The following is a 24,765-nucleotide window of genomic DNA, read 5'->3' on the forward strand; positions in this document are numbered from 1 at the left end:
ATGTAGAACTATGATCTTCAGGGAAACAATTTTGAATCCAGGGCTTCGTTTTGTGCACCAGCTTTCAAACTTATGAAGAATTAATTTTGTCTAATGGTGAATAATGACATCTGTGTTTTAGAATTAACTTTTAATTCATGGAAGATCTGTGTTAGTGGTTCTTGGATTACATCTGACTATCCAGATACATGTTGTAAGTCTGACCTTTGCAAAGAAAATACTTACATGTACTTTTTAATGGTTGCAGTTAAATTAGTCAAACTAGTCAAGTCAAGTTTATCTCCAGCTGTAGTAAATCTTAATCTTAAGAACTACTGTGGAATTAAATAGGCATGACACAATGTTCAATGATTTTATATAAGTTACACAACTTAATCTAAAGTAGTAATAATTAAACTATTAATTGCTTAATAAAAATGTTAACTGATATTATTAATATAATGTTACTTGTTGTTATGACATGTTTTACAGAATTCTGTTTTCAAAATGTAGTTCACCCTTGATAACTTGATAATAAATAGAAGAGCTGCTTATATTTAGATATGATTATGTGAAAATGTCATGGCCTTGTACCAGACTTACACCCTCCACTAAAATACCCGTGACCAACATCAGTAAAGTCAGAAGGAGCCGTCCTTCAATTCCAAAACACACAGAGCTGATATACTAACTATGCAAGAGGGCCTACAATTTCCAAAACAGCCCTGATACCCTCGTATGTGACCACAAGGACAAGCCAAGGGTAACCTGGAGCTTGCTGTGTCCTGACTCCTCTGATCCACGGTTCTCATGTTTACTGTCAAAACATGAGTGCTGGCTGTCTCAGCGGTTTCTGCAGCTGTATCCACTCACACACAATTCCAACAGCTCAAATCCTCATTATTCATCACTGTCACTCATCAGCCATGTTCCAAAATAGTCATGAAAACTAACAGTTGACTGGATTCACCATAAATCACTAAAAGCACTAATTAAATTATTCATATTAACTGAGACTGAACTGTAAATGTGTAATTTATGATTTTTCTATGTTAGGAGACAGGAAGTGGGAAAGATGAGTCGTGTTGCCGTGCTCGTTTTCCTGACAGGTAAATCCTGACACATTTTATGTTGTGGCACTAAGTTCAGTCAGTGGAAAAGTCACCTGTATGGCTTCATCCAGAGACCTGAAGGGCATCCAATGTAAATAGTGGTTTTCCAAACACTGTACTATGATGTATACTACTGTTGTGTTTGGGTAAGTGGCATATAAGGGTATTAAAAATAGTTTTAACTGAAGACTATGTACATATCTGCCTCACAGTTTTATAAATAATATTTAGGATTATGTTTTACTCTGATTTTTTAAATATATTATTTTTACACTAAATGAAGTTTACAATAATCATTGTAACAACTGCATTATATAAGATGAATGTGGCACTTATTTACAGTTTTTTATGCTAGCGCACCACCCCTGATATCCGGGTTTAAATCTTATCAGTGCTAGCAGGGCATCTACACAGACATGATTGGCTGGGTTACACTTGGTAAAGTCATTTTCAATAGTTGTGGCTCTTAATCCTTTTTGTACTTGTAAAAATACTTTTATAACATTTCCTACATATGTTTTAAACATTTTTAACATTCTTGGTTTGCATTAACTGATACAATAAACCAGTCTAAAAGCCATTGTTTTTGTTCTGGAAGGACTGCAGACTTTAAATGCTGTATGGGGTTTCTTTATGACTGAGTCCCTGCCCTCTTCTTTTATACTCTGAACTTAAAATTTAGGTTTTTAGTGATTGGAATCATTTTTAATGTTGTCTGATACAGTATTACATCATAACCTCAGTTCACTAAATAGTTATAATAATTATTTGTGATTGTGATGTAAGCGATAAACCTGCAGCTCTAATCTTAATGGTGATGTATATTAATGTTTGGATTTTTTTGTCAAAATATTACAAGTAAAATACATTTTTAATAAATGCTTCTGACATTTACACCATTTCTTCCTCAGTTCTCAGTGCACTCTTCAGTGAAGCTGAAGCCAGTAAGTAAATGTGTTTCATTACACTTTCTCTCTAGTCAGACTTGTTTGTCCGTCACCAGTTAAGACATTCAGACGTAAAGCTTGATTTTTGCATATATGAAAATGACTCACTAAAATGGCTTTATTTTCTTCTCTCTCATTCTGTACAGACTCATTTGTTTACAGTAAGTACCTTTTTAGTTTTGTATTAATTTTGTTTTTGATTAACCTGGACCTACTTTCACTGCTTCACTGCTCCAATGTTCAGTTTCAACATTTCAAGGCCTGACTGTTTTAAAATAGGTGTTGCAATTAATACATAATGTTTTGGCTCATTTGTGTGTATTGGCCAATTTAAAATTTGTAAATACTATAAAATAATATTGTGAACAATAATATTGTATAATATATTTCCACCTGCATGTAAAATACATTACTAATGTTTCTACTAGATTATGACAGACTGAGGCTCGGAGGCATTATCTTCACAGTCCTGCTTGTAATAGGAGCCATAATCACCCTTTGTTGTAAGTCTTATTTTTATTTTATAGACTTACACCACACTTTGTACATTTTTAAATATCCCATTTTCTCTTGTGTGCTAATCTAATGAAAACATTTCATTTCTCACCCACAGATGGCAAATGTGGAAGGAAGAAGTAAGTCTATCAGATTTAATTTTTATTTGCATTCTTGCCATTCTTCAATGAGATTAAAGAAACATGTTTACATAATCCCCAACTACAAAAATAGTTTATCATCTAGTACGTATACCAAAAGGCCAAAAGTATGTGGGCACTCCAAAAACATGGAAAAAGTTGCTCTTCAGCTCTAATAGCTGTCACTCTTCTAGGAGGCCTTTCCACAAGATTTGTAGTTTGTGTTTTTAGATTTTTTAGTCTAACCTGTCAAAGGAGCATTTGTGAAGTAAGGCAGTGATCTCTGACAAGAATGTCTGGCTTGCTATGAATATCGCAAAATATCCCAAAGGTCCATAGTGGTTGAGGTCAGAGATGTGCAAACTACTGTACTTCCTCCAGACCAACTTCATCAAACATTTATGAACAAATGTTTTGATGTGCATTGCTTTGTGTGCAAGGGTGGAGTCATGCTGTCCATAAATATGTGCCCTAAATTTCCCTCACATTGATAACGTTTGATCAAAAATAGCATGTTTGATTTTAGAAAATACTTTTTTTTTTATCTCTTAGCTTGATTAGCCTTTTAACTTCAGTGCAAAATTAAAGCAGCAAACTTCAAAAACCTATTTGTAATACATGAGTATTTATTAGTATCATTTTGCTTGCAAAGTAGTTCTGTAAAGATTTTTTTCTTTATGATCTGTTTCCAGATTTACAGTGCTACATTAATAAAGTCTAGCATTGCTGAACTCTCTCTCTCTCTTTCTGCCTTTTACAGAAAAAATGATGAAAACGCCAGTCAGATTTAAAGATCTACCTCATGAGGACTGCATTATTTTGGGGGTGTTGGATAACATGAGTGTTCTTTTCTTTTTCTTTTTTTAAGAAGGTAGTTAACTGAGCTACTTTGTTGTATTAATATCGGGCAACCAGGGATGAAATGTTTCCAGTCTTTATATTATTTATCATAATTTAAACTTTGGAAAACTGTACAAAACACTAGCAGGGTTAATACTTAAAATATACCAAGTGATAAATAAAGTCTTCCTGAGTCTGTATGTTTTAATGATCTTTTCTTTTTTGTGGGGAAACTTAAAATAATCTAGGTTTACATACAGAACATAAAGTAGTTACATATAATGCTGCTGGGGGTTTTATTTATTTATTTATTTTTAATATAAGCGGTAAAAACCAGTCTTATGCTTTTATGAAACCTATAACAGAATCCCATGCTGCAAATGTCAAATTAAACTTCATGTGCTACAGGCTGCAGGTTGAGATAGAACAGAAGCTGGTTTAAACATCAACAAGGAAAAGGTTACCTTTTAAAAATTCCTAACACAAAGTTAATCAATTTTATAACTTGTACAGCTTTGGGCAAACAAGTTTACATAAAAGGTCTGATAACTACATTATTACAAGACTGTTTTTATTTGCAGTAAAACATTGGCTTCATTCAGCTTCCTGGTTCGTATGCCCTTAAGCATGAAGCAAATGACAACGGACATGCTGGTAGCTATAACATATTACTTCTTTGGTCTTAGTTATTTTCTAGTTTTATAAAACTTGTCATGCAGAACACAGCTGATTCAATTAATTAATAAAAAAAAAAACAGATCATAAATATAAACAAAGTTAATTAGATTTGCAAAGCACACACGGTGAGCCAAAACATTAAGACATTCGCTGACCAAAATGTCATAAACAAGTCACAGTTAAGGAGAAGTGTGAAAGCCAAAGCAAGATCTGAAATCAAAATACTCTCAGCTCAAAATGCTTGCATGCTAGTCAGAAAGGCAAAGCAAACCCCCCCATATGACAGCAAAGGATCTACATGAAGGCTTGGCTGACACAGGAATGGTGGTGAACTGTTCTATCAGTGACCTCAACACAAAGGTCAATGTCTAAAGTATGCAAAACATGGCAAACTTCTGTGGTACTGGACTAGTAATCAAAAGGTCACTGGTTCAAGTCTCACCACTGCCCTGTTGCCACTGTTGGGTCCTTGAGCAAAGCCCTTAAATTGCCCTTAGACAATATACTGTCACAGTACTGTAAGTCACTTTGGATAAGAAAAGCGTCTGCTAAGTGCTGAAAATGTAAATGTACTGGAATAGTGATTGGAAGGTGAGTGATTAAAACCCCACAACCACCAGGTTGCCACTGTTGGGCCCCTGAGCGTGGCTTGCATTGAGATACGTTTCCTCACTCATCCAAGTTCATTTCTTCTGTCTGAAATGCATCTCCACACCAGGCTTTGTGTCCAGATGAAGTAATTCATCTTTGTGGGGTAAATTTAGGTATATGAGTTTGTAAGAGCAGTTTATCCAGTGTGCTTCTATGATCCAGTGTGCTTTTATGCTTCACTGTGCTTCTATGATCCAGTGTGCTTTTATGCTTCACTGTGCTTCTATGATCCAGTGTGCTTTTATGCTTCACTGTGCTTCTATGATCCAGTGTGCTTTTATGCTTCACTGTGCTTCTATGATCCAGTGTACTTCTATGATCCAGTGTGCTTTTATGCTTCACTGTGCTTTTATGCTTCACTGTGCTTCTATGATCCAGTGTGCTTTTATGCTTCACTGTGCTTCTATGATCCAGTGTGCTTCTATGATCCAGTGTGATTTTATGCTTCACTGTGCTTCTATGATCCAGTGTGCTTTTATGCTTCACTGTGCTTCTATGATCCAGTGTGCTTCTATGATCCAGTGTGCTTTTATGCTTCACTGTGCATCTATGATCCAGTGTGCTTCTAAGATCCAGTGTGCTTCTATGATCCAGTGTGCTTTTATGATCGTGTGCTTTTATGATCCAGTGTGCTTCTATGATCCAGTGTGCTTTTATGCTTCACTGTGCTTCTATGATCAGTGTGCTTCTTTGATCGTGTGCTTTTATGATCCAGTGTGCTTCTATGATCCAGTGTGCTTTTATGCTTCACTGTGCTTCTATGATCCAGTGTGCTTTTATGCTTCACTGTGCTTCTATGATCCAGTGTCCTTCTTTGATCGTGTGCTTTTATGATTCAGTGTGCTTCTATGATCCAGTGTGCTTTTATGATCCAGTGTGCTTCTGTGATCCACTGTGCTTTTATGATCCAGTGTGCTTCTGTGATTCAGTGTGCTTCTATGATCCAGTGTGCTTCTGTGATCCACTGTGCTTTTATGATCCAGTGTGCTTCTGTGATTTTATTTGGTGTGGGCGCGCTCGGTAAACGAAGTGTACTCGCTTTTGTTCGGCTGCTCGGTTCAAAAAACTCAACCCACTCACTCAGTCACTTAGCACAGCAACCTGTGGAGGTGTCAGCGTGATTCAGCTCGTTGGAACTTGTCTAACGGGTTTCTTGGTGGCTGGGAAACCGTAAGCTTTTCACAACACACCGTAAACCGTCCCGCTAAAGCCTGAGGTGAGTTTTATCTCCCGATTCTGTTTTACGTGTCCTCGCTTTTGTTTTCTCTTCTGAACGTCTTCATATTGTGTTATCATTTCTTCATGTGTTACTTCACAAAAACAACAACGACAGCAAGGAGGAACGTTTGGGGATTGTTAAAGTCGCGTTTAAGGAGGTTTTATGACTTTTTAAAGTGGACAAAAGGAGTTTTAACGTGTTTTGTCGGTTGACATTTTTCCGTTACCGTTAATCGTGAGGCCAGTCCAGCTGTTGCTGAGCAGTGACGTCAGCGCTGGCAACCTGAATTCTGTCCGCGCGTGACATTTTTATTTTTTCATTTAATATAAATGGATGGTAAATCGTGATTTTTACAGATTACAACAATGTGTTTTTTTATTAAATATTTCATGCAGATTAAAGTAAAGTTCGTGTTTTCTTTCCAGTCTAAACAGATCACGCATTATGGAGCACTTTTGTAATAGAGCACATGTGTACTGTGCCTTTAACTTTCCTGGCATGTGTGAGGATTTTTAGCACCACACCCTGAACATTAAGTAAATACATCTTTGTAATCTCCAAATGAATATCAGTGCATTTTAGATACGCTTCAACTGTAAACTTTGCATACACTACTAAAAGACAGTTTTGGTATTATAATAGAAGTGGTGGAATGAACTTCCTCTGTCTGTCCGAACATCTGAGTCTCTTGCTGTCTTTAAAAAACGATTAAAAACCTTCATCACCTTTTTACTAAACACTTAGGCTGACTTGTACTTATTTACTAACATTTTGTTCCATTGTTTTCCATAAAAAAAAAAAAAAAAAAAAGGCACTTTGGTTATAACAGGTTTTAGCAGATTTGTGTTCTTTGACTGTTGTTTTCCTAAACTTGAGAAATGAAATGTTCACTATAGAAGCACTTCTGTAAGTCGCTCTGGATAAGAGCGTCTGCTAAATGCTGAAAATGTAAATGTAAAAATAATGATGTATACAGCTGTCACTTTCTGTTCTTAATCAACCTGACTGTTGCTGCTGTCGTCATATAAATAGGACTAGTTTGACTGCACTTATTAGTGGGCGGCACGGTGGCTAAGTGGGTAGCACTGTCGCCTCACAGCAAGAACATCCTGGATTCGATCCCCAGGTGGGGCGGTCCGGGTCCTTTCTGTGTGGAGTTTGCATGTTTTCCCTGTGTCCGCATGGGTTTCCTCCGGGTGCTCCGGTTTCCTCCCACAGTCCAAAGACATGCAAGTGAGGTGAAATGGAGATACTAAATTGTCCATGACTGTGTTCGATATAACCTTGAGATGTGAATCTTGTGTAATGAGTAACTACCGTTCCTGTCATGAATGTAACCAAAGTGTAAAACATGACGTTAAAATCCTAATAAACAAACAAACAAAGCACTTATCAGCCTTGACCACAAGGGTCACAGCAGGATAGTCTTGAAACCTGGAGCCATTTCTAAGCCATTTTTAGGTCCCAAGATCACATGTTCAAATAGTTGTCTGTAAGTACAAAACAGATGGAACAGTGGTCACATTGTCAAGTTCAGGGGGGAAAAACTAAGAAAAAAAGGCAATTTAAGACTCATGGAATCGTGACTGCCATTAATTACAAGCTTCTAGAACACGGGTTCAAAAGAACCCCCTGCTTTACACTTAATTAAATTTCGTTGCAGATCACATAGACAGCAGTAAGCCTTGTCAAATGGATTTTCAGTGCAGAGAAAACAAAGATTGACATTTTGTCACAATGACCTAGACTATGTTGAAGGAGGTGCAATAGACTGCCACCCTATCACCCATGTGCTATGTGTCATGCTATGCATTTGCTAATGTGTTTAAAAGGCAAAAAACACCAGGCCTTATTTAAACTGGTGTATTAAGAGTCTTACTGTGCTTTATGGTTAAATACTTCATGCTTCATGTCAGGGGTTTTAACTAATGGAGCACTAGACAGGGGGACAGAGGTGTCTAATACAGGTGAATAAAAAGATGACAGAATTATACATTCACTATTTTCAGACTACTTTTTACAAGACTTTTTGGGTGCCCTGTACAGGGTATTCTACTAGGATTCTAGGAACACTCAAAGCCACAGATATTGTTTTATATCTTTCCCTGCTGTATGCCTTGCCAGAGTTTAATTGTGGAGATTCACAGACATTCCCTTGGAATTCATGACAATGCTGTGTAAATAGTGGGGGCCTCACAGACCTTGAAAGACCTTTGTGGGGGTCCTTGCAGACCAACTTCCTTTTAATTTAAATGGCAACAGGTGGAGTCTAACTAAGTTGTAGATACACCTCAAAAATAATATAAGCAAACAGGATGCACCTGACCATAATTTGAAGGGCTACAGCAAGAGGTCTGAATACTTACAAATTAAGAGATTTTATTTATTTTTAAAACACTGTGATTAATTATTGATCTAAGTAGTCATTTAAGTATACTTATGGGTAAAATGGCAGATACTCATTCAAAATTCTGAATCCAGTGTTTTTCTAGATTTCACAAAAACTTTGATGACATTAAATTCAATGACATTTTAGGAGGGTCAACAAAAAATAACCCCTGGACTTTTGCATGTCGCAATGTGCATCTATTTTAAATTCCCCACAATCAAAGACTGAAAATTGAAGCAGGTGCCGTTAACATGACAATCCAAGCTTGCATTATAACGTCAGTGTTTATATTTTACGATTAGTAGTTCTGTAAAACTGAGGCAGGTTTGTAATGTAACTATGGATGGATAAAGTCCAGATGTTCTTGTTTGTCCTCTTTCATCCCAGCATGCCTTATGTCAACATCATTTGAAGTACAGTTCATGAAGCAGGTTTCAGCTGATCTCCTTAAAAACTTTTCCTCCTTCATACATGCACTATCACTTAAAGTTAGAATTTTACACATAGTTGATCTTACACAAGCATACTTGGTAGGATTCAACATGACTAGACGTTTGCAACAAGTTGCAACAATCCCTGATTAATTAGCATATTAGGAAACCTCATTGATTTGTTACAAACTGTTTGACCTGAAGCCTACAGTTTAGAAATTCAATAATAACATAAAACACATTTCTAGACTTATTTGATCAGCTCCTGAAATGTAATAAGATCTTCACTAAAATGTAAGAAATTAATGACCACTGATACATATACATACAGGTACATAGTAGTCAAAAGTTTACATACACTTGTAAGTGACGTTCCAGGAACCGAGTGATGCATTTTTACCAGTGTAAGAACCAAACTGTTCCTGTCTTATGCTAGGGTGGCATTCACAATGGTGCATTTTTAATGTTGTATTTTTCCATGCCAAGAAATATGTATCATTGAGGATACCAGTCCAGTGACAAAAAAGTACTTTTAGTGCTACGGTCATCAAAAATGTTTACAAATTTGTGTTCATTAATAACTTTTATTGTCGTTTTTTTTTTATATGGCCATTTTGCTGTATTAATAAAGGTCACATCCTAAAAGCTTTATAAAAGTATAAACTTCATAACCTGCCTTACCTGCCTGAGCTACTAGCTTTTGTCAACAATAAAACACAACTATATTGAGTTACAATAAATGTAATTTTATGTACAGTGTATCACAAAAGTGAGTACACCCCTCACATTTCTGCAGATATTTAAGTATATCTTTTCATGGGACAACACTGACAAAATGACACTTTGACACAATGAACAGTAGTCTGTGTGCAGCTTATATAACAGTGTAAATTTATTCTTCCCTCAAAATAACTCAATATACAGCCATTAATGTCTAAACCACCCGCAACAAAAGTGAGTACACCCCTTAGTGAAAGTTCCTGAAGTGTCAATATTTTGTGTGGCCACCATTATTTCCCAGAACTGCCTTAACTCTCCTGGGCATGGAGTTTACCAGAGCTTCACAGGTTGCCACTGGAATGCTTTTCCACTCCTCCATGACGACATCACGGAGCTGGCGGATATTCGAGACTTTGCGCTCCTCCACCTTCCGCTTGAGGATGCCCCAAAGATGTTCTATTGGGTTTAGGTCTGGAGACATGCTTGGCCAGTCCATCACCTTTACCTTCAGCCTCTTCAATGAAGCAGTGGTCGTCTTAGAGGTGTGTTTGGGGTCATTATCATGCTGGAACACTGCCCTGCGACCCAGTTTCCGGAGGGAGGGGATCATGCTCTGCTTCAGTATTTCACAGTACATATTGGAGTTCATGTGTCCCTCAATGAAATGTAACTCCCCAACACCTGCTGCACTCATGCAGCCCCAGACCATGGCATTCCCACCACCATGCTTGACTGTAGGCATGACACACTTATCTTTGTACTCCTCACCTGATTGCCGCCACACATGCTTGAGACCATCTGAACCAAACAAATTAATCTTGGTCTCATTAGACCATAGGACATGGTTCCAGTAATCCATGTCCTTTGTTGACATGACTTCAGCAAACTGTTTGCGGGCTTTCTTGTGTAGAGACTTCGGAAAAGGCTTCCTTCTGGGGTGACAGCCATGCAGACCAATTTGATGTAGTGTGTGGCGTATGGTCTGAGCACTGACAGGCTGACCCTTCACCTTTTCAATCTCTGCAGCAATGCTGACAGCACTCCTGCGCCTATCTTTCAAAGACAGCAGTTGGATGTGACGCTGAGCACGTGCACTCAGCTTCTTTGGACGACCAACACGAGGTCTGTTCTGAGTGGACCCTGCTCTTTTAAAACGCTGGATGATCTTGGCCACTGTGCTGCAGCTCAGTTTCAGGGTGTTGGCAATCTTCTTGTAGCCTTGGCCATCGTCATGTAGCGCAACAATTCGTCTTTTAAGATCCTCAGAGAGTTCTTTGCCATGAGGTGCCATGTTGGAACTTTCAGTGACCAGTATGAGAGAGTGTGAGAGCTGTACTACTAAATTGAACACACCTGCTCCCTATGCACACCTGAGACCTAGTAACACTAACAAATCACATGACATTTTGGAGGGAAAATGACAAGCAGTGCTCAATTTGGACATTTAGGGGTGTAGTCTCTTAGGGGTGTACTCACTTTTGTTGCCGGTGGTTTAGACATTAATGGCTGTATATTGAGTTATTTTGAGGGAAGAATAAATTTACACTGTTATATAAGCTGCACACAGACTACTTTTCATTGTGTCAAAGTGTCATTTTGTCAGTGTTGTCCCATGAAAAGATATACTTAAATATCTGCAGAAATGTGAGGGGTGTACTCACTTTTGTGATACACTGTATGTAATTTTGCATCTAAAAACATGCTGACCAGGACTTAACAATGAATGAAATTTCTTTTCAAATGTGTATTGGTACTTACTATAAAGAAAATGAGACTTTATTCTGTCATGTGCTGGAAAGGGGTGAGACTAGGAAAAAAATAAATCATGCCACAAATATGGGGAAATGGAAAAATGACACTTGAGAAAGTCACTCATGTCATGTGACAGTTCTCTGCTGGATTAAATAAACCTACATGTTGTCCTTAAAAATATAGTTTAATTAAATCAGGTCACCAAAGTAAAATATAAATTATAAAGTGGATACAGATGCTTTCCTGTCTGTCACCATGCCGACTGTTGTTTTGGGCAGGTGACATGTTTATAAGAGGGTGTGTGTGTTAGTGTGCATATGGGGGTGTATGTATGTGTGTATGTGTGTGTTAGTGTGCATGTGGGTGTGTGTGTTTCAAGCTATGTTACACTTTAAAGTGCTGCAAGCTATTCTGAGTGGCTGAGTTTTGTTCTTAATTTAGCTTGTTCTGGATTCCCCGGCCCATGTGCCACATCCTTTTGTCTGCTGTGATCTCAATGCGGGTGTGCTGAGGATCAAGTTTGGCCTACAAGGGTATCTAACAAGGTCAAAGCAAAATCAGCACACGTACACGTACAAGGTCCTGCAAACACACTGGCGGATCATTTCTCTCTCTCTCTCACACACACACACACACAAACACACACACAAACACACTTACAACCAGAATGTACAAGTATCATATATAAGTCATCTTGCAGGTACACATGCCACACATACTACACATACTAGATGTTAGACCTATATGTACAGTGGGGTAAGCCTGTTTAAAATCATATTAGTTAGTTTGTTAAATAAATCCCAAACAAGTATGTTATAGGATCCAGTAAGCATTTTTAAACAGCTGTTGTTACAAGCAGTGCGGTCTCTATTGACATTATAAGGTGTCACATGGCGAGCCAGCCTCCTTATTCTTAATCCCTGATCCACAAAAACAGGCAGTTATTTTTGTTCTAGAGTTTGTTAAACAGTGTGTGTGATGTATGATTGTATGATGTATTACGTGAGTTGGGGATACCATAAATAGAATATATTACAAATGCATTTGTATAGTGATTTACATTCAGTCTGCAGGTACCAGTGCTTTTGTGTAAAATAATTACCATTATGACATTACTAGTATAATATTTCCCATTACACACACACAGACACACTTACAAACCAGAATGTACAAGTATTACAAATAAGTCATCTTATATATAATATAACCCATTACTCTGTCATTTCATTTAGGTACATCTATTACTTTATAGAGAAAGCATTTAGAATCATTTAGCCAGGCTAACTGTCCTGGGACACGAGTGTTGGAATGAAAACTGGTGGAATGAAAACTGTTGGAATGGTTAGTGTTTATTCAGTTGCACATATTTTATAGGGATCCAATAAGAAACACTTTTATTTTCACGTTCACATATTAAGCCCATTTTCTCAAGGTCTTTGAATGTTCCTTTGCATTTATTCCACTATCTTAACTATCTTAACATTCCCCTATCTTAACTAGCTAAACACGACTAGCTAAAAGTGATAAACAGGCAAATATGGTGTTTTCGAGGCAGGGGCATCCATGGTAAATCTTTCATTTAGCCGATGTAAAGATGTAGTAACAGTAAAGTCATAGCCAGTATACATGTCAGTGTTAGGTGACAGGTTCAAGACCCGGTAGACAGATGTCATCATTCCATGAGGTCACATTGAACAAGACTTGTATCACTAACGGTGATCTGTGTTTGGCTAAATTACAGAAAGTCATCTGGAGTTATTACTTTGCAGTTTAGGGGAAAAGTGTAGACATTGCCGGTTTGGAGTGGATTAATTGGTGCATTACTCAATTTTTGATTGAAAATATCTGAAAACAAAATTATCAAAACTATAAAATTCATTGTAAACCTGCATCTTATTATTTCATTAATTAGTATTTTAATCAATATTTTTTTAATATTGAATTCCTGTTACTGTTGATAGACAAACATGATGTCTTCAGATTAAACTTGTGCATTTCTACATTGGACATGGGAGGGTGAACTAGTGGTTTGTAAACCTGAGAAGCAGCATGGCTGGCTTGTTTACATTCTTACTGCCAGGCATGATAGACACACGTCCATCAGAACCTTGAACCTTCACTTGTCTGTGTTTTGTTCCTTTGTATCTAGTTGGTATTTCATGCTTCTTGTTTCAGTTCCTTTTTTATGGCATGTTCCTTGTCCTGTTCCTGTGTTGCTATTCTGTGAGTCTCCCAACCTCTGACTTGTTCAAGCTTCCATGTTTATTATTATTGATTTAAAACTATATCGCTTTAAAAACTGCAAATGCATGTTGCCACTTCTCAGACCCACCAGATGTGACATAGGGCTTGGAAATACAGGACTGATTGCATTTTTATGCATTTGCAAAACAGGGTGGAGACAGAATCATGGGGTTCTTTCTGTACTTACAAAGAACCTTCTGCTAAGTGGAACCAACCAACAAACCAATATAGTTTGATTGGTCAGTTGTATAGGGTACTTTCTGAAGAGATTTTGAATTGGTTTAGTTTGCCAGTTTCTATAGTGAGTGATATTTATTGGATACCAGCAGCTCTGATAATCAGCCAACTATTTTGTGACGCAGCTAGTACACGATTTTACAAAGACATGTACAATCGTGTACTACTAAACTAAATATTGAGTCAGAATCGTTATACAGTGTTGTTGTTGGTGTACTATGATACAATATATTTGGTAGTATGCAGTTTTAGATGTGAAGTGTAGAAGAGATCAAGCTGAGTACCTGAATCGCTAGGTGTGCGTGCTCTGCCAAGTTCACAGTGTGTTATGCAAAATGAGGTAAAAAATAAACCCAAGGGAGGGTGCAAAAGACCTGCAGGAATCTCTAAAGGTTTTGTTTGTCTCTGTTTTTGGTGAAAAACACTGCACATTAGTAACATGAAATAAACTGTGATGCATGATTAAAAAAAAGCATTATGAGCTGGAGCTGCTTTCATGCTTTGGTGCCCTGAATTGTTGTCTTGGGAAAATGATTCATTAAAAATTTCTTTTTTAGCAACACCTAAAACCCAGTAGATGTTGGATAATGTAAAAAACACAGTGACCTAAACACGATAGCAGTATGTGTGTTTTGAAAGAGTTTAGACGTTAGTTGGTATGCTATGGCATGATTTAAAGAGGGATGTTCATTCGTGAAATGCCAAACCAGAACTTTGTCCTCCCTGTTGTTTAATCATCAGCTATAGCAGTAGGGTTTTGTAGCTAAATGAGTTTCTACCATTTAATAAATACAAAGGTGTACTTCAGGAATGCTCAACCTGTGACACATTTGCCACATACACTATATGGCCAAAAGTATTTGGACACCTGACCATGAGCTTGCTGGACATCCTATTTCAAAAACAAACGGTATTGAAATAGAGTGACCTATATGTAATCATTTTAGCTGTAACAACAGCCACGCTTTTGAGAAAGCCTTTCACAAGACTCATGTATGTCTTAGTATGTTTGTTAAAATTTGTGCCCATTCAGTTAACTCAGTATGGCTGGGCACTGATGTTGGTCAAGAAAGCCTTAACTGATGTTCCAGTTAATTACAAAGCTGTTCAGTAGGGTTGGGGTCAGGGCTCTGTGCAGGCTACTATGGGTTTCTTTAAATCGAGCTTTTCTTCATGTCTTTATAAAGAGGCACAATCAGGCTGGAACAGGAAGGGCCTTGTTGCTGCAATGTTGGAAGCATATCATTTCCTTTATATAATTGATTTATTACTCCCACTAGCAATTGTTGTGGCTAAAACACATGAATTTAAAAATTAGAAGGGGTGTATCAATACTTTTGTCCATGTAGTGTATAAAAAATTAACCACACTTGTTTGTCATAGGCACATTATTCCTTTCTATTAATGCCTGTGTGTGTGGTTCATTAGATTTGCCTTAAATCACATCTGCAGCCTGTTGTGGTGCACTTGTAGAAGGGTTTAAAACCTCTGGTTATCCATTATTTTCAGCTTAGACTGTGAATAAGAATTTGCTGTTTATGTAAAGAACAAGGACATCAGATTTGTGGGTAGTTTGAAGGAGGCAACTGTATTGTAGCGTCACCGCTAGGGGGCCGCCACGGGCTTTACCCAGAAGCCCTTGCGGCCATGCTGTCCAGGCTTACCGTAGCCGTGTAGCCCAGTGTTGGGGCTGGGGTGGCTACGGTGAGGGCTGGATAGGCAGCTTTAATGTTTGTCTGTTGTATGAATGTCTGTGTGTATGAATGAGTGTCTGTCCCAAATCACTGAGTGAACTGCCAAGAGCAGCTCACTCGCGGCCCCGACGCTCTCCTTCCTACACGCTGGCGCCACATTGGTGTCAGAAGTGGGATTGTGGCGTTTGGATGGCTCTGGTGGTTCGGTGGGCCAATATGCCCAGTCTGTCTGAGTGCGCTAGCCCAGGTGGCTGTAGGGGCACGGTGCCCGGTCCAGCAGTAGGTGGAAGGGCGGCTCGGCAGTGTAATGGGGTGCGGTCCGGATGAGGAGCCACCCAGTGAATGCTGGTGAGTTGGTCACCGGGTCGGTTGACCATTAGGGAGGGGGCAGTGTAGCGTCACCGCTAGGGGGCCGCTACGGGCTTTACCCAGAAGCCCTTGCGGCCATGCTGTCCAGGCTTACCGTAGCCGTGTAGCCCAGTGTTGGGGCTAGGGTGGCTGCGGTGAGGGCTGGATAGGCAGCTTATATGTTTGTCTGTTGTATGAATGTCTGTGTGTATGAATGAGTGTCTGTCCCAAATCACTGACTGAACTGCCAAGGGCAGCTCACTCGCGGCCCCGACGCTCTCCTATAAAATGATCATCAGGGATTTGGAAGTCTTTGGAGGACATGAAGGTCTGAATTAGGCATGTCAGTGAAAGACGTCGTCATGGTAAATTTCTCATTAACACTCTGTGTTTGTGAAACATCATGAAACTACATCATTAAACATGAGAAGGAATATTTAGTCACACAGCTTTAAGGAAACAATATAGATACATTTAAACTTCAAATTTTTATAAATTACAGATGTTTAAAGGATGTACATTAGGGATGTAACGATACACTCTACCCACCATGCAATACGATTCACAATACTGGGTTCACGATACAAATTTTGACAAAGTTCCTTTTATTATTTCTCTTTAAATAAAATACAATACTGTATTTGTGCTTATCTTTTATTTATCTAAATAATGAATGCCCTTTTATTCCTGAGGTAGGTACAAACTATGTCAAATAATGCTTATTGTGTAAAAAAAAACTGAAATGAAAATTTAAAACAAATCCAACATTATATAAATAAATGAATAATACAAATAAAGAAAGTATCCTCACATAAATGAATTTGGCTGGAAAATCCCCTACCTGGCAATTTTGTGAAGTGCTGTCAACCAGGCGAGGTTAATAGCGCCAGCGCCCTCTGCTGTTTAAAGTGAATATCAATTCCTCTTAAATGAATAACCGATTCGAATCGTGGCACATGTGCACTGATTTTTAACTGTCTTGTAGTGCTTCGTTACATCCCTAATGTACATACAAGTGTATGCAAACTTTTGTCTTCATCTCTATGTACCATATGACTTACACACAATTCTTGATTCTGGTTGCTAAGGTTAGCCATTTACCCATACACCCAGTGTTTAAGCAGCTATAGTGTTCTTACTAATTTGTTGATTGGGCCAGTCCAGTGTATTCTCACATGGTCGATGCAGTAGGTATGTAAGGAGGAATTGTTAAATGTAGAACATTTTCTGTTTGTTCACCAGGGTGCGTAGACACATTTAGATAAGCACAGCACACAATGATAAATAGTGTTTTGATAAGAGTCCTTACTTGGAAGCCTGATGCTGGAAAGACTCGTTTTAAATGAGCAGATTCACTTAAAGGAAAAATGATTATATAAAAGAAGCAGAAATACACGTCCAGCAAGTCACCAAGCTCTCAGATACTAATCTCTGATTCTTCTCTGTTCCAGCTCACACTGTCATTCCACTGTGACTTTAACAACACAACACTTATTATCATCACTGCACACTGGTTATGCTCAGTATAGGAGACTGGCACGACTTCCAGAGCTGGTTCACTGGGATACACTGAACAGTATGTCACTTAACATTTCATCTGAAATGTGGTCTTTAAACAGGCAGTGATGGTTTAGTAATGGAGTAATGGTCAAAAGTAAAAAAGAGTCAAAATACTTGGGTACTGGACCTGTTAGGCTTGTTTAATTCAATAATGTGTTATTAATGAAAATGGCACCAAAATACACTTGTTCACCATGACACAGACACAAGTTCTACTTCCAGTGGTGCTACAGGCCTAGAAAAGGCTCAACCATACACATAGATTAGATGTGATTTGACTTGGTGACATTGCCTCATAATTTTTTGTTTGTATTTATAGTCGACTAAAGCTGGTGAATTTGTGTCCATATAAATATTGCAAGTTTGACTGCAATCCCCCAAAAGTACATGAAATATTTTTCCTGTGCCAATTGTAATCCAATGTAGAAAAGGAAATTTATCAGAATGGTAATATCAACAGCAATCTGTAGACAAGCAAGCTTTATTTTACATTTACATTTTTAGCTGAGCCCCACAGATGAATCCAAACTGAATGCAGGCTGCGTCAGTGGTAGAGTGGCTTCTCTACTAAGTTTTAGTATCTGTCTGTCATATACTGAGCTTCTCTTTTTATCTCTATTTATCCGAGTTATCACGCACTGGTGGACTGAGTAGCTAGAACTGTGGTAACTTAGTTTTCCCTCCTTTCCTTTTATGTTTTTATATTTTCCACTTTTCTCTGAGCTCATGTGTTTAGCTAGAGGTGTGTCGCCGATGTCTCTGTGTGGAGCAAGCCCACAGCCTCTTGAGTTTTCCGGCGTTCACTGGGGACAGCATAGGCGTTTATTTTTTAGACTGAGCGTGTGGAGTGTGATATCTCCTACTCCACTAAAGCACTGGTCTGTCTGTTTTATCTGTCCTCTTAAGTGTATGTAAGCTTTTCACTTAGGTTTATGTGTTTACAGTGCGCCTCTAATCCTCTTTCAGGTATTTTTCCAAGGAAAGTATAAATAAAAAAAGAAAAGAATGCTTTTAAGGCTGCCTGTGTGTTATTTAATAAGCATACAGTACATTGCTCCCTCTCAGGCCTTCTTGGATTATTGACGTTTTTAGATACAGGGAGTTAGGTGGGTACCACTGGTGCTTTGTAATTTTTTTGAAAACACAAAGAAAAAGGAATCACAATTCCAGAGAATAATGAGGCTGAAGGATGTTCTCATTAAATCAGCTGTTGTGAGAAAGGTCAAGGCATTAGTGCACAACCATTAAACATGATTTCTTATCCTGCTCTGACAGAATTATAAAAATCACAAAGGCAGTTGGAGCACTGTCTGACATTTTTGCACACTGTGTTGCCTGGGAGAGAAAAGTAAGCCTGCAGCCTTGTGTAATCATGACTTTGGAGAAAATAAATGGGATTGGATGAGCCAGCGCTCTGGTCAGCTCTTGGTTTTTTATTTCTCAGAAAACAAAAGGCTGACAGTCCCAGGTGTCAGGTTTCCATTGTGAGTGGAACACACCTAGGTTCGCCTCTCAGTCTGGAGCGCAGAGGCTTATTTGCCTCCATTTGCATTGACCAGGCGGTGCAATTATACTGTCGATGTGATTCAGCTCAGAAGACTGAAATGTGTCAGCAAAAATAAAAATGAAATACACTTTTTCTTTATGTAGTACAGAGCAGGATCTGTCTCAGCCTCCACTGTAAACATAATCTCTACTACACACCCTACAAATCCTCAAATTAACCGCTGCCCTTTTCTTCTCTGAGCTCAGGACAGACCTGCTGTGATCAAAGCCAGGAAATATTGGACTGTATTACATTATTCCATTATGTTGTTGTTTCCCTCTCCACATGGCAGCAGTAATACGCGCAGTGTTATGTCAGTGCATGGTAGATTGGATAAAGGGTATTATTCATTTTGGTTAATTAGGTATCATGGGAAATCACAGGCCAGGAGAGTCAGGTTAGATCATGTTTTTACATTAAGGTCGTATTATCTACTGTACCCACACCATAGACAAACCACATTTCTGGAAAAGTTGGGACATTTGGTAAACGCTATAAAATGTGTTTTTCTGTTTCAGGGAAGTGGTAGCTTAGTTAAGGTACTGTACTACTGATCAGAAGGACACTGTTGCGCCCCTGAGCAAGGTCCTTAACCTTCAATTGCTTGTAGTTTTAACTTACTGGTCACTTTATTAGGAACACATACCCTGTTAGCACTCTTTGTGTGTGTACGGTTACAGAGTAGAGCTGTTGTTCTTTTTTTTTTTTTTTTTTCATGCACACTGTGTTCATCTATCATCTATTTTTATTAGTGGACACTTTCTAATCAGAAAGCTTTTAGTTTTATGTTTTTGGTTAAAGCACTGTTTTCCTCTCAGCATTGACACAAAGATGTTAAAATCTCACCAACACTGCTGCATATCTATGGACGGGGCAAACTGCTTATAAACAATATATTTTTATCATTTTTATATATCTAATTAAAATCTTTATCTGAAGCCTGACATACTCAAATCCTGGTCCCATTTCTCAGTGCACATTGTGCATCTCCTGCTGTTATTAGTCAAATATTCTCCAGGATTCTGTTGACACTTTGAACTGATATCAGCTGACTCTGTTTTTCTGATACAGGACATTTGTTTGTAGTATCTGCAATCAAATCAGATTGTGGAGCAGACGTAATTTAATTCAGTCTGTTTCTCGTTCTAGTGCAGGCAGAATTGGCCAGTTATGCACAGCAGACTGCAGAAGCTCAGCAGCATATAATCAGAGCAGAAGTGATTTTTCGAGATACATCAGGAATCATTTAATCACACAAGGGTTACATGATACACAAATGTTGCCATTTTTGAATGTGTGAATATTATTGTGTGTTATCTGTAATCAAAAGAGTAATATTTTGTTATTAATTGTATTAAATGTCTAGTTTTGTTTTTCAGGTAAAGGAACTGAACCATGGCTCGGATTTTGTCACTGGCTTTAATCACACGTGAGTGTTTTTGAGTTCACTCATATTATTAATCTCCCTGCTGAGGTGTGTGTGTGTGTGTGTGTGTGTGTGTGTGTGTGTGTGTGTGTGTGTGTGTGTGTGTGTGTGTGTGTGTAAATTGACTATGAAACCACAGAGAGTCAATGCTCCATCTAGTGTCATCAACAGGTAATTGTGAGTATTAAAAAACTGCATTCATTTGTAAATCTGCTTTAAACTGTATAAGTGGAAGTACAAAGAAAAGATGTAAACATAATCAGCTTTACTACATTTTGTAATTATACATTTATTACAAAAAATGAAAGTGGGGCAATTTTGAGACCAATGGTGTGAAATATTTAAAAACATTTTTAACTAGTAATGCAGTCATTTGTAATATCACATAATATAATATAGTCTGTTATGAGCAAGGGCGGTCGAAGCTATAATTAAGTACACTGCTTTTCCCCCAAAACAATTGGTCAGTGAATAACAGTTTTCCAATGAGCAATCGCAAGAATTGCAAGTGAATTGCAATCGTACTGGAGTGTGTCAGTGGCAGTGCCATGGATAATTTGGACATCTGTGAGGCACCGTTAACACTGAAAGATTATACACTCATTTTAGAGCAACATATGCTGCCTTCTATATGACACTGAGGGGCGTCCATGCTTTTATCAACATGACGATGCAGCATTCTTCACTTGTTACATTAGCATGGCTGTGTAGTTAGAGAGTGCTAGAATGACCTTACTGCGGTCCAGACTTGTTCTCTAGTAAAAACATGTGGGACATTATGAAGGACAAAATATACAGAGAATGCTGTACAGTTACACATCTGAGGAAGAGAAGACAATTCTGGATTCAGAATGTGGTATCATTGGTGTCTTCTGTTAACAAATGATTATTCGCTCTTGTTAAAATGAAGAATCCTGTTCCAGCTTTTAAAACAATTTAAAATTTGATAAGGTACACATGATTGTGTTTTACTGTTTTTAATTTTATAGATATTGAAAAGAATTTATAGATCTTTACAGAAAATAGACACAAAAGAAAATACTTTCTTTTCAGTTTTTTTGTTTGGTTTTGTGTGTTTTTATTAACTTTTTTAAACAAATTAATTAATTTTAATTTTATTAATTTTATAAAATTTAAACAAATTGTGTTCAATTCTTTACTCATTTGGTTCTTCTTTGCCTGTCACACCCAAATCCTGACGAGGTCATGGCTTACAAAGTCTTTATGCAATAGCTCATATAAGTACAGTGGTCTAAAAAGAGACGGGCCTTTCCTCTTCCATGATTGTGTCACAGTGTACAAACGTTCATACAGTATGTTTGAAGAAAGTTTTATGTCCTGCACAGAGCCCTGACTTCAATCATATTCAACTCCTCTGGGATGAATTGGAACATTTGTTGTTACCAGGACCAATTAAATAAGCACAAATTTCCACACTCAAATATTTTGTGGAATGTCTTTTCAGAAGAGTGAAGGTTGTTATAGTCATGAACAGCTGACAACTCCATTATATTATCCATGTTTTTGGAATGGGATGTTCAGCAGGCTAATGGTCAGGTGTCCACACACTTTTGGCCATATGCTGTAGTTTTGCACAAAAGGAAATTTCAGACGACACGTTCTGTAAAACTGTTATCCAAAAAGTGTTATCTGGTTATCCATCAGTCATCCATCAGCTTAATCACCCTAGTGAAAAAGTCATTTTTATCATATTCATTTTAACTGTTAGCAGCTTTTATTGCACTGAAATGATTTTTATCATTTGATTTTTCATTTGAACCTAGTTGTGACCCTCGTCTTGGCAGAGGACCAGCAGAAAGGTGAGGTGCTTTCATCTTCATTCAGAAATAAAATAATTGATTAACTGTGGAAGCACTTCTGTAAGTCGCTCTGGATAAGAGCAATTCCTAAATGCCGTAAATGTAATTAGTAATCATCGATTGCTATAAGAGTTCATATGAAAATAAATTTGCTCTGTGTTCACCTGTAGCGGAGGAGGACCCGTTCACTTTTGGTAAGTAACTTTTTTTAACTCATTTACAACATTTGTAAAAATACACTAGCAAGGAAATTAAAATGTTGTAAATATTTACAATCTTTATTTTTTGCAGATTATTATCGGCTTCGTGTTGGAGGGCTGATTGTGGCAGCAGTGTTGTGTCTGATTGGCATCACTATTCTGTTTAGTAAGTTTTACAGACAGTTGATCTGCAAAATATTAATATTGATACTTTTAAAAAGTCATTATTTACTAGTAATTTGTCAGCATCTAAAAGGTTTTTTTACTTTGTAAAGGTGGCCACTGCAGATGTAAATTTAACCAGGACAAGAGGTATGAAAATTACAGGGTTGTGGGTTTTCCCTCGAAATATTTAAAGTAACTGGTTAACCAACCACTAACCATCTCATTTACCTATCTAGGAGAAGGACAGGAAGTAATGCAGCCACCCAGCAGATGCTTAATGACACAGGTAAGGATGCTCTCTGTAACTACACAAACTATATCTGAAATTTAATTTGTGACATCAGCAGAGTAATGATGGGTAGAAAAAGGTCAAGAACAAAAATCAGCATTACTTTAGGTCAATTCATTCTATAAAGCCCATATCCATAAAGTCTAATGTTCTAAGTTTTGTCAGATCAGTTTTATTCTGTTCTGTAAATATTTAATTTTGAATTTGATACCTACATCATCACTACAAAAAGTTGGGGCGAGGGCAAGATAAAAGTAAAAAGTTTACTGAATATTCAAGTTAATCATTTTGAAACATTCCACAAAGAGCAGAGTGTCTTAAAAAGTGCTGCTGTAGTTTGCTTTGTTAGTGCTAAAATTCTAAATGATTCCCTTGGCACCGTTTGGTTTTGTATTTTCCACTGCAGATATACTCAGTTGGCCCGCAGATGTCGCCAGTTATTGCAACAGTTTTGCTCTAAATTCTGTAAATCTTATCTTATCCTCATTTCCTCTGTTTATATCCCAGACTGGATTTTGATTATGTATTTATATTGCAGTAACTTTTCTAATAATTATTACATCTGTACTTGTGATTTTTAATTTTCGACATTATTTTGTTGTTGACAGCAAGAGCCAGTGAATGTTAAATGCTTCTACTGATTCTACTACTATTCAGTGTCTGTCTGACTGAAGATGAGAGAACGGAGGAAGTGCTACAGTACTTTGTTCTCTGGAACTGGTGATTTGAACATAGAATAGGCCATTGACATATTATCTGATTATTAATCACCTGTGTGCTTCTCATGTGGCTCCAACATTGTATTAAATTACCAGCTCTGTAGTTATCGTATTTCTAACATGTATACTAAGAGTTTGTGTTGTAAAAATCTGTTTGTCCTGATGATCAGTAGCCACATGACGATGCTCCTAACCAAAAAGTACAAGCAATATAACCACAGTTTTATTTCTGTCAATGTTGAATTTTGTGAAATCACTCTAATAACCACCACTTACGACCACCACTTAATTCCATGTCACTGTCTCATGTATGAGAAATAGTTCATTGGAAACGATGATAATAAAATAAATTAAACCAATGTGTGCTTTCTTTCTTTTTTTAATTCACATGTTTTAAATATTTTTTTATAATGTTTTGTCCTCTTGGCTTATATTTTCACTTTAATCCAGCTGGGTTAGTGGCAACTATGTGGTTAGGGCTCTGAGCTATCAGTCTGAAGTTCAGGGAATCAGTTCCCAGCTCTGTGTTAAGTATTTTCTATTAATAAAAATAAAGAAAAGTTCATGCCAAAAAGTAGCATTAAACCATTCTAACCAGTTTAATAATTCCAGGTTTGGTTTATGGTTGGATCTTAGTGGTTGTGTGTGGTGTCAGAGCTACAGCTTCATTATTTAGATCTGTGTTTTGTTAAAGACGTGTGATAAACACTTATATTTTGGCCATATAACTCAAAACATTGGCTTTACCATAACAAAAGTATTTGATAAAGCATGTGATATTGCATAAATATTTACATTTATATGAGAAAATCACAGAGCTGGACAAAGTGGTCGTAAAACATGATAATGATGATGTTGATGATGAAGCATCTGTTTTGGTACTTGGTATCGGGTAATGAGGATTAAGAATTGTTTCATTATCAAAAATTTAAATAGTGGTTTTGATGCATCCCCAGTTCCTACTGCCCATGTTAATATGTCTACCCACTTTTACTCAGGGTGGGCACCTTAAATCTGTAGATGTAGGGATGGATGGATAGTCAGTGTACGACACCAGAACGATGGATTGGATATATAATATCCTCCTAGATATAATAGTCTCCTAACTGCGGCCTCTTCTTTATTTGTTCCCACCCATGAATAGGTGTGGTCGCATAATTAAGC

At 37.6% G+C, this 24,765-nt stretch overlaps 1 protein-coding gene and 1 long non-coding RNA gene across 3 annotated transcripts; both read left to right on the forward strand.

The window, feature by feature from the left end:
- Positions 1–2,474: 2,474 nt before the first annotated feature.
- On the forward strand, positions 2,475–3,654 carry LOC134300826 (uncharacterized). Its single transcript, XR_010007373.1, has 3 exons — positions 2,475–2,541; positions 2,652–2,673; positions 3,434–3,654. It is a non-coding gene; the product is annotated as an uncharacterized LOC134300826 (long non-coding RNA).
- A 2,259-nt stretch (positions 3,655–5,913) lies between these two features.
- Positions 5,914–23,960, forward strand: LOC134301242 (phospholemman-like). Of its 2 annotated transcripts, none has more exons than XM_062985860.1 (8): positions 5,914–6,058; positions 20,362–20,411; positions 22,193–22,228; positions 22,399–22,422; positions 22,520–22,594; positions 22,704–22,740; positions 22,830–22,879; positions 23,491–23,960. In XM_062985860.1, the coding sequence occupies exons 2-8, from the start codon at positions 20,378–20,380 to the stop codon at positions 23,508–23,510; spliced, it is 276 nt and encodes a 91-aa protein (XP_062841930.1). In that variant the 5' UTR covers positions 5,914–6,058; positions 20,362–20,377; the 3' UTR covers positions 23,511–23,960. The 2 variants fall into 2 exon arrangements, with proteins under 2 accessions (XP_062841930.1, XP_062841931.1); XM_062985861.1 differs by lacking the exon at positions 5,914–6,058 and adding an exon at positions 20,113–20,276.
- Positions 23,961–24,765: the final 805 nt, after the last annotated feature.

Source organism: Trichomycterus rosablanca, chromosome 23, assembly GCF_030014385.1.
Source record: "Trichomycterus rosablanca isolate fTriRos1 chromosome 23, fTriRos1.hap1, whole genome shotgun sequence".
Classification (NCBI taxonomy): Eukaryota; Metazoa; Chordata; class Actinopteri; order Siluriformes; family Trichomycteridae; genus Trichomycterus; species Trichomycterus rosablanca.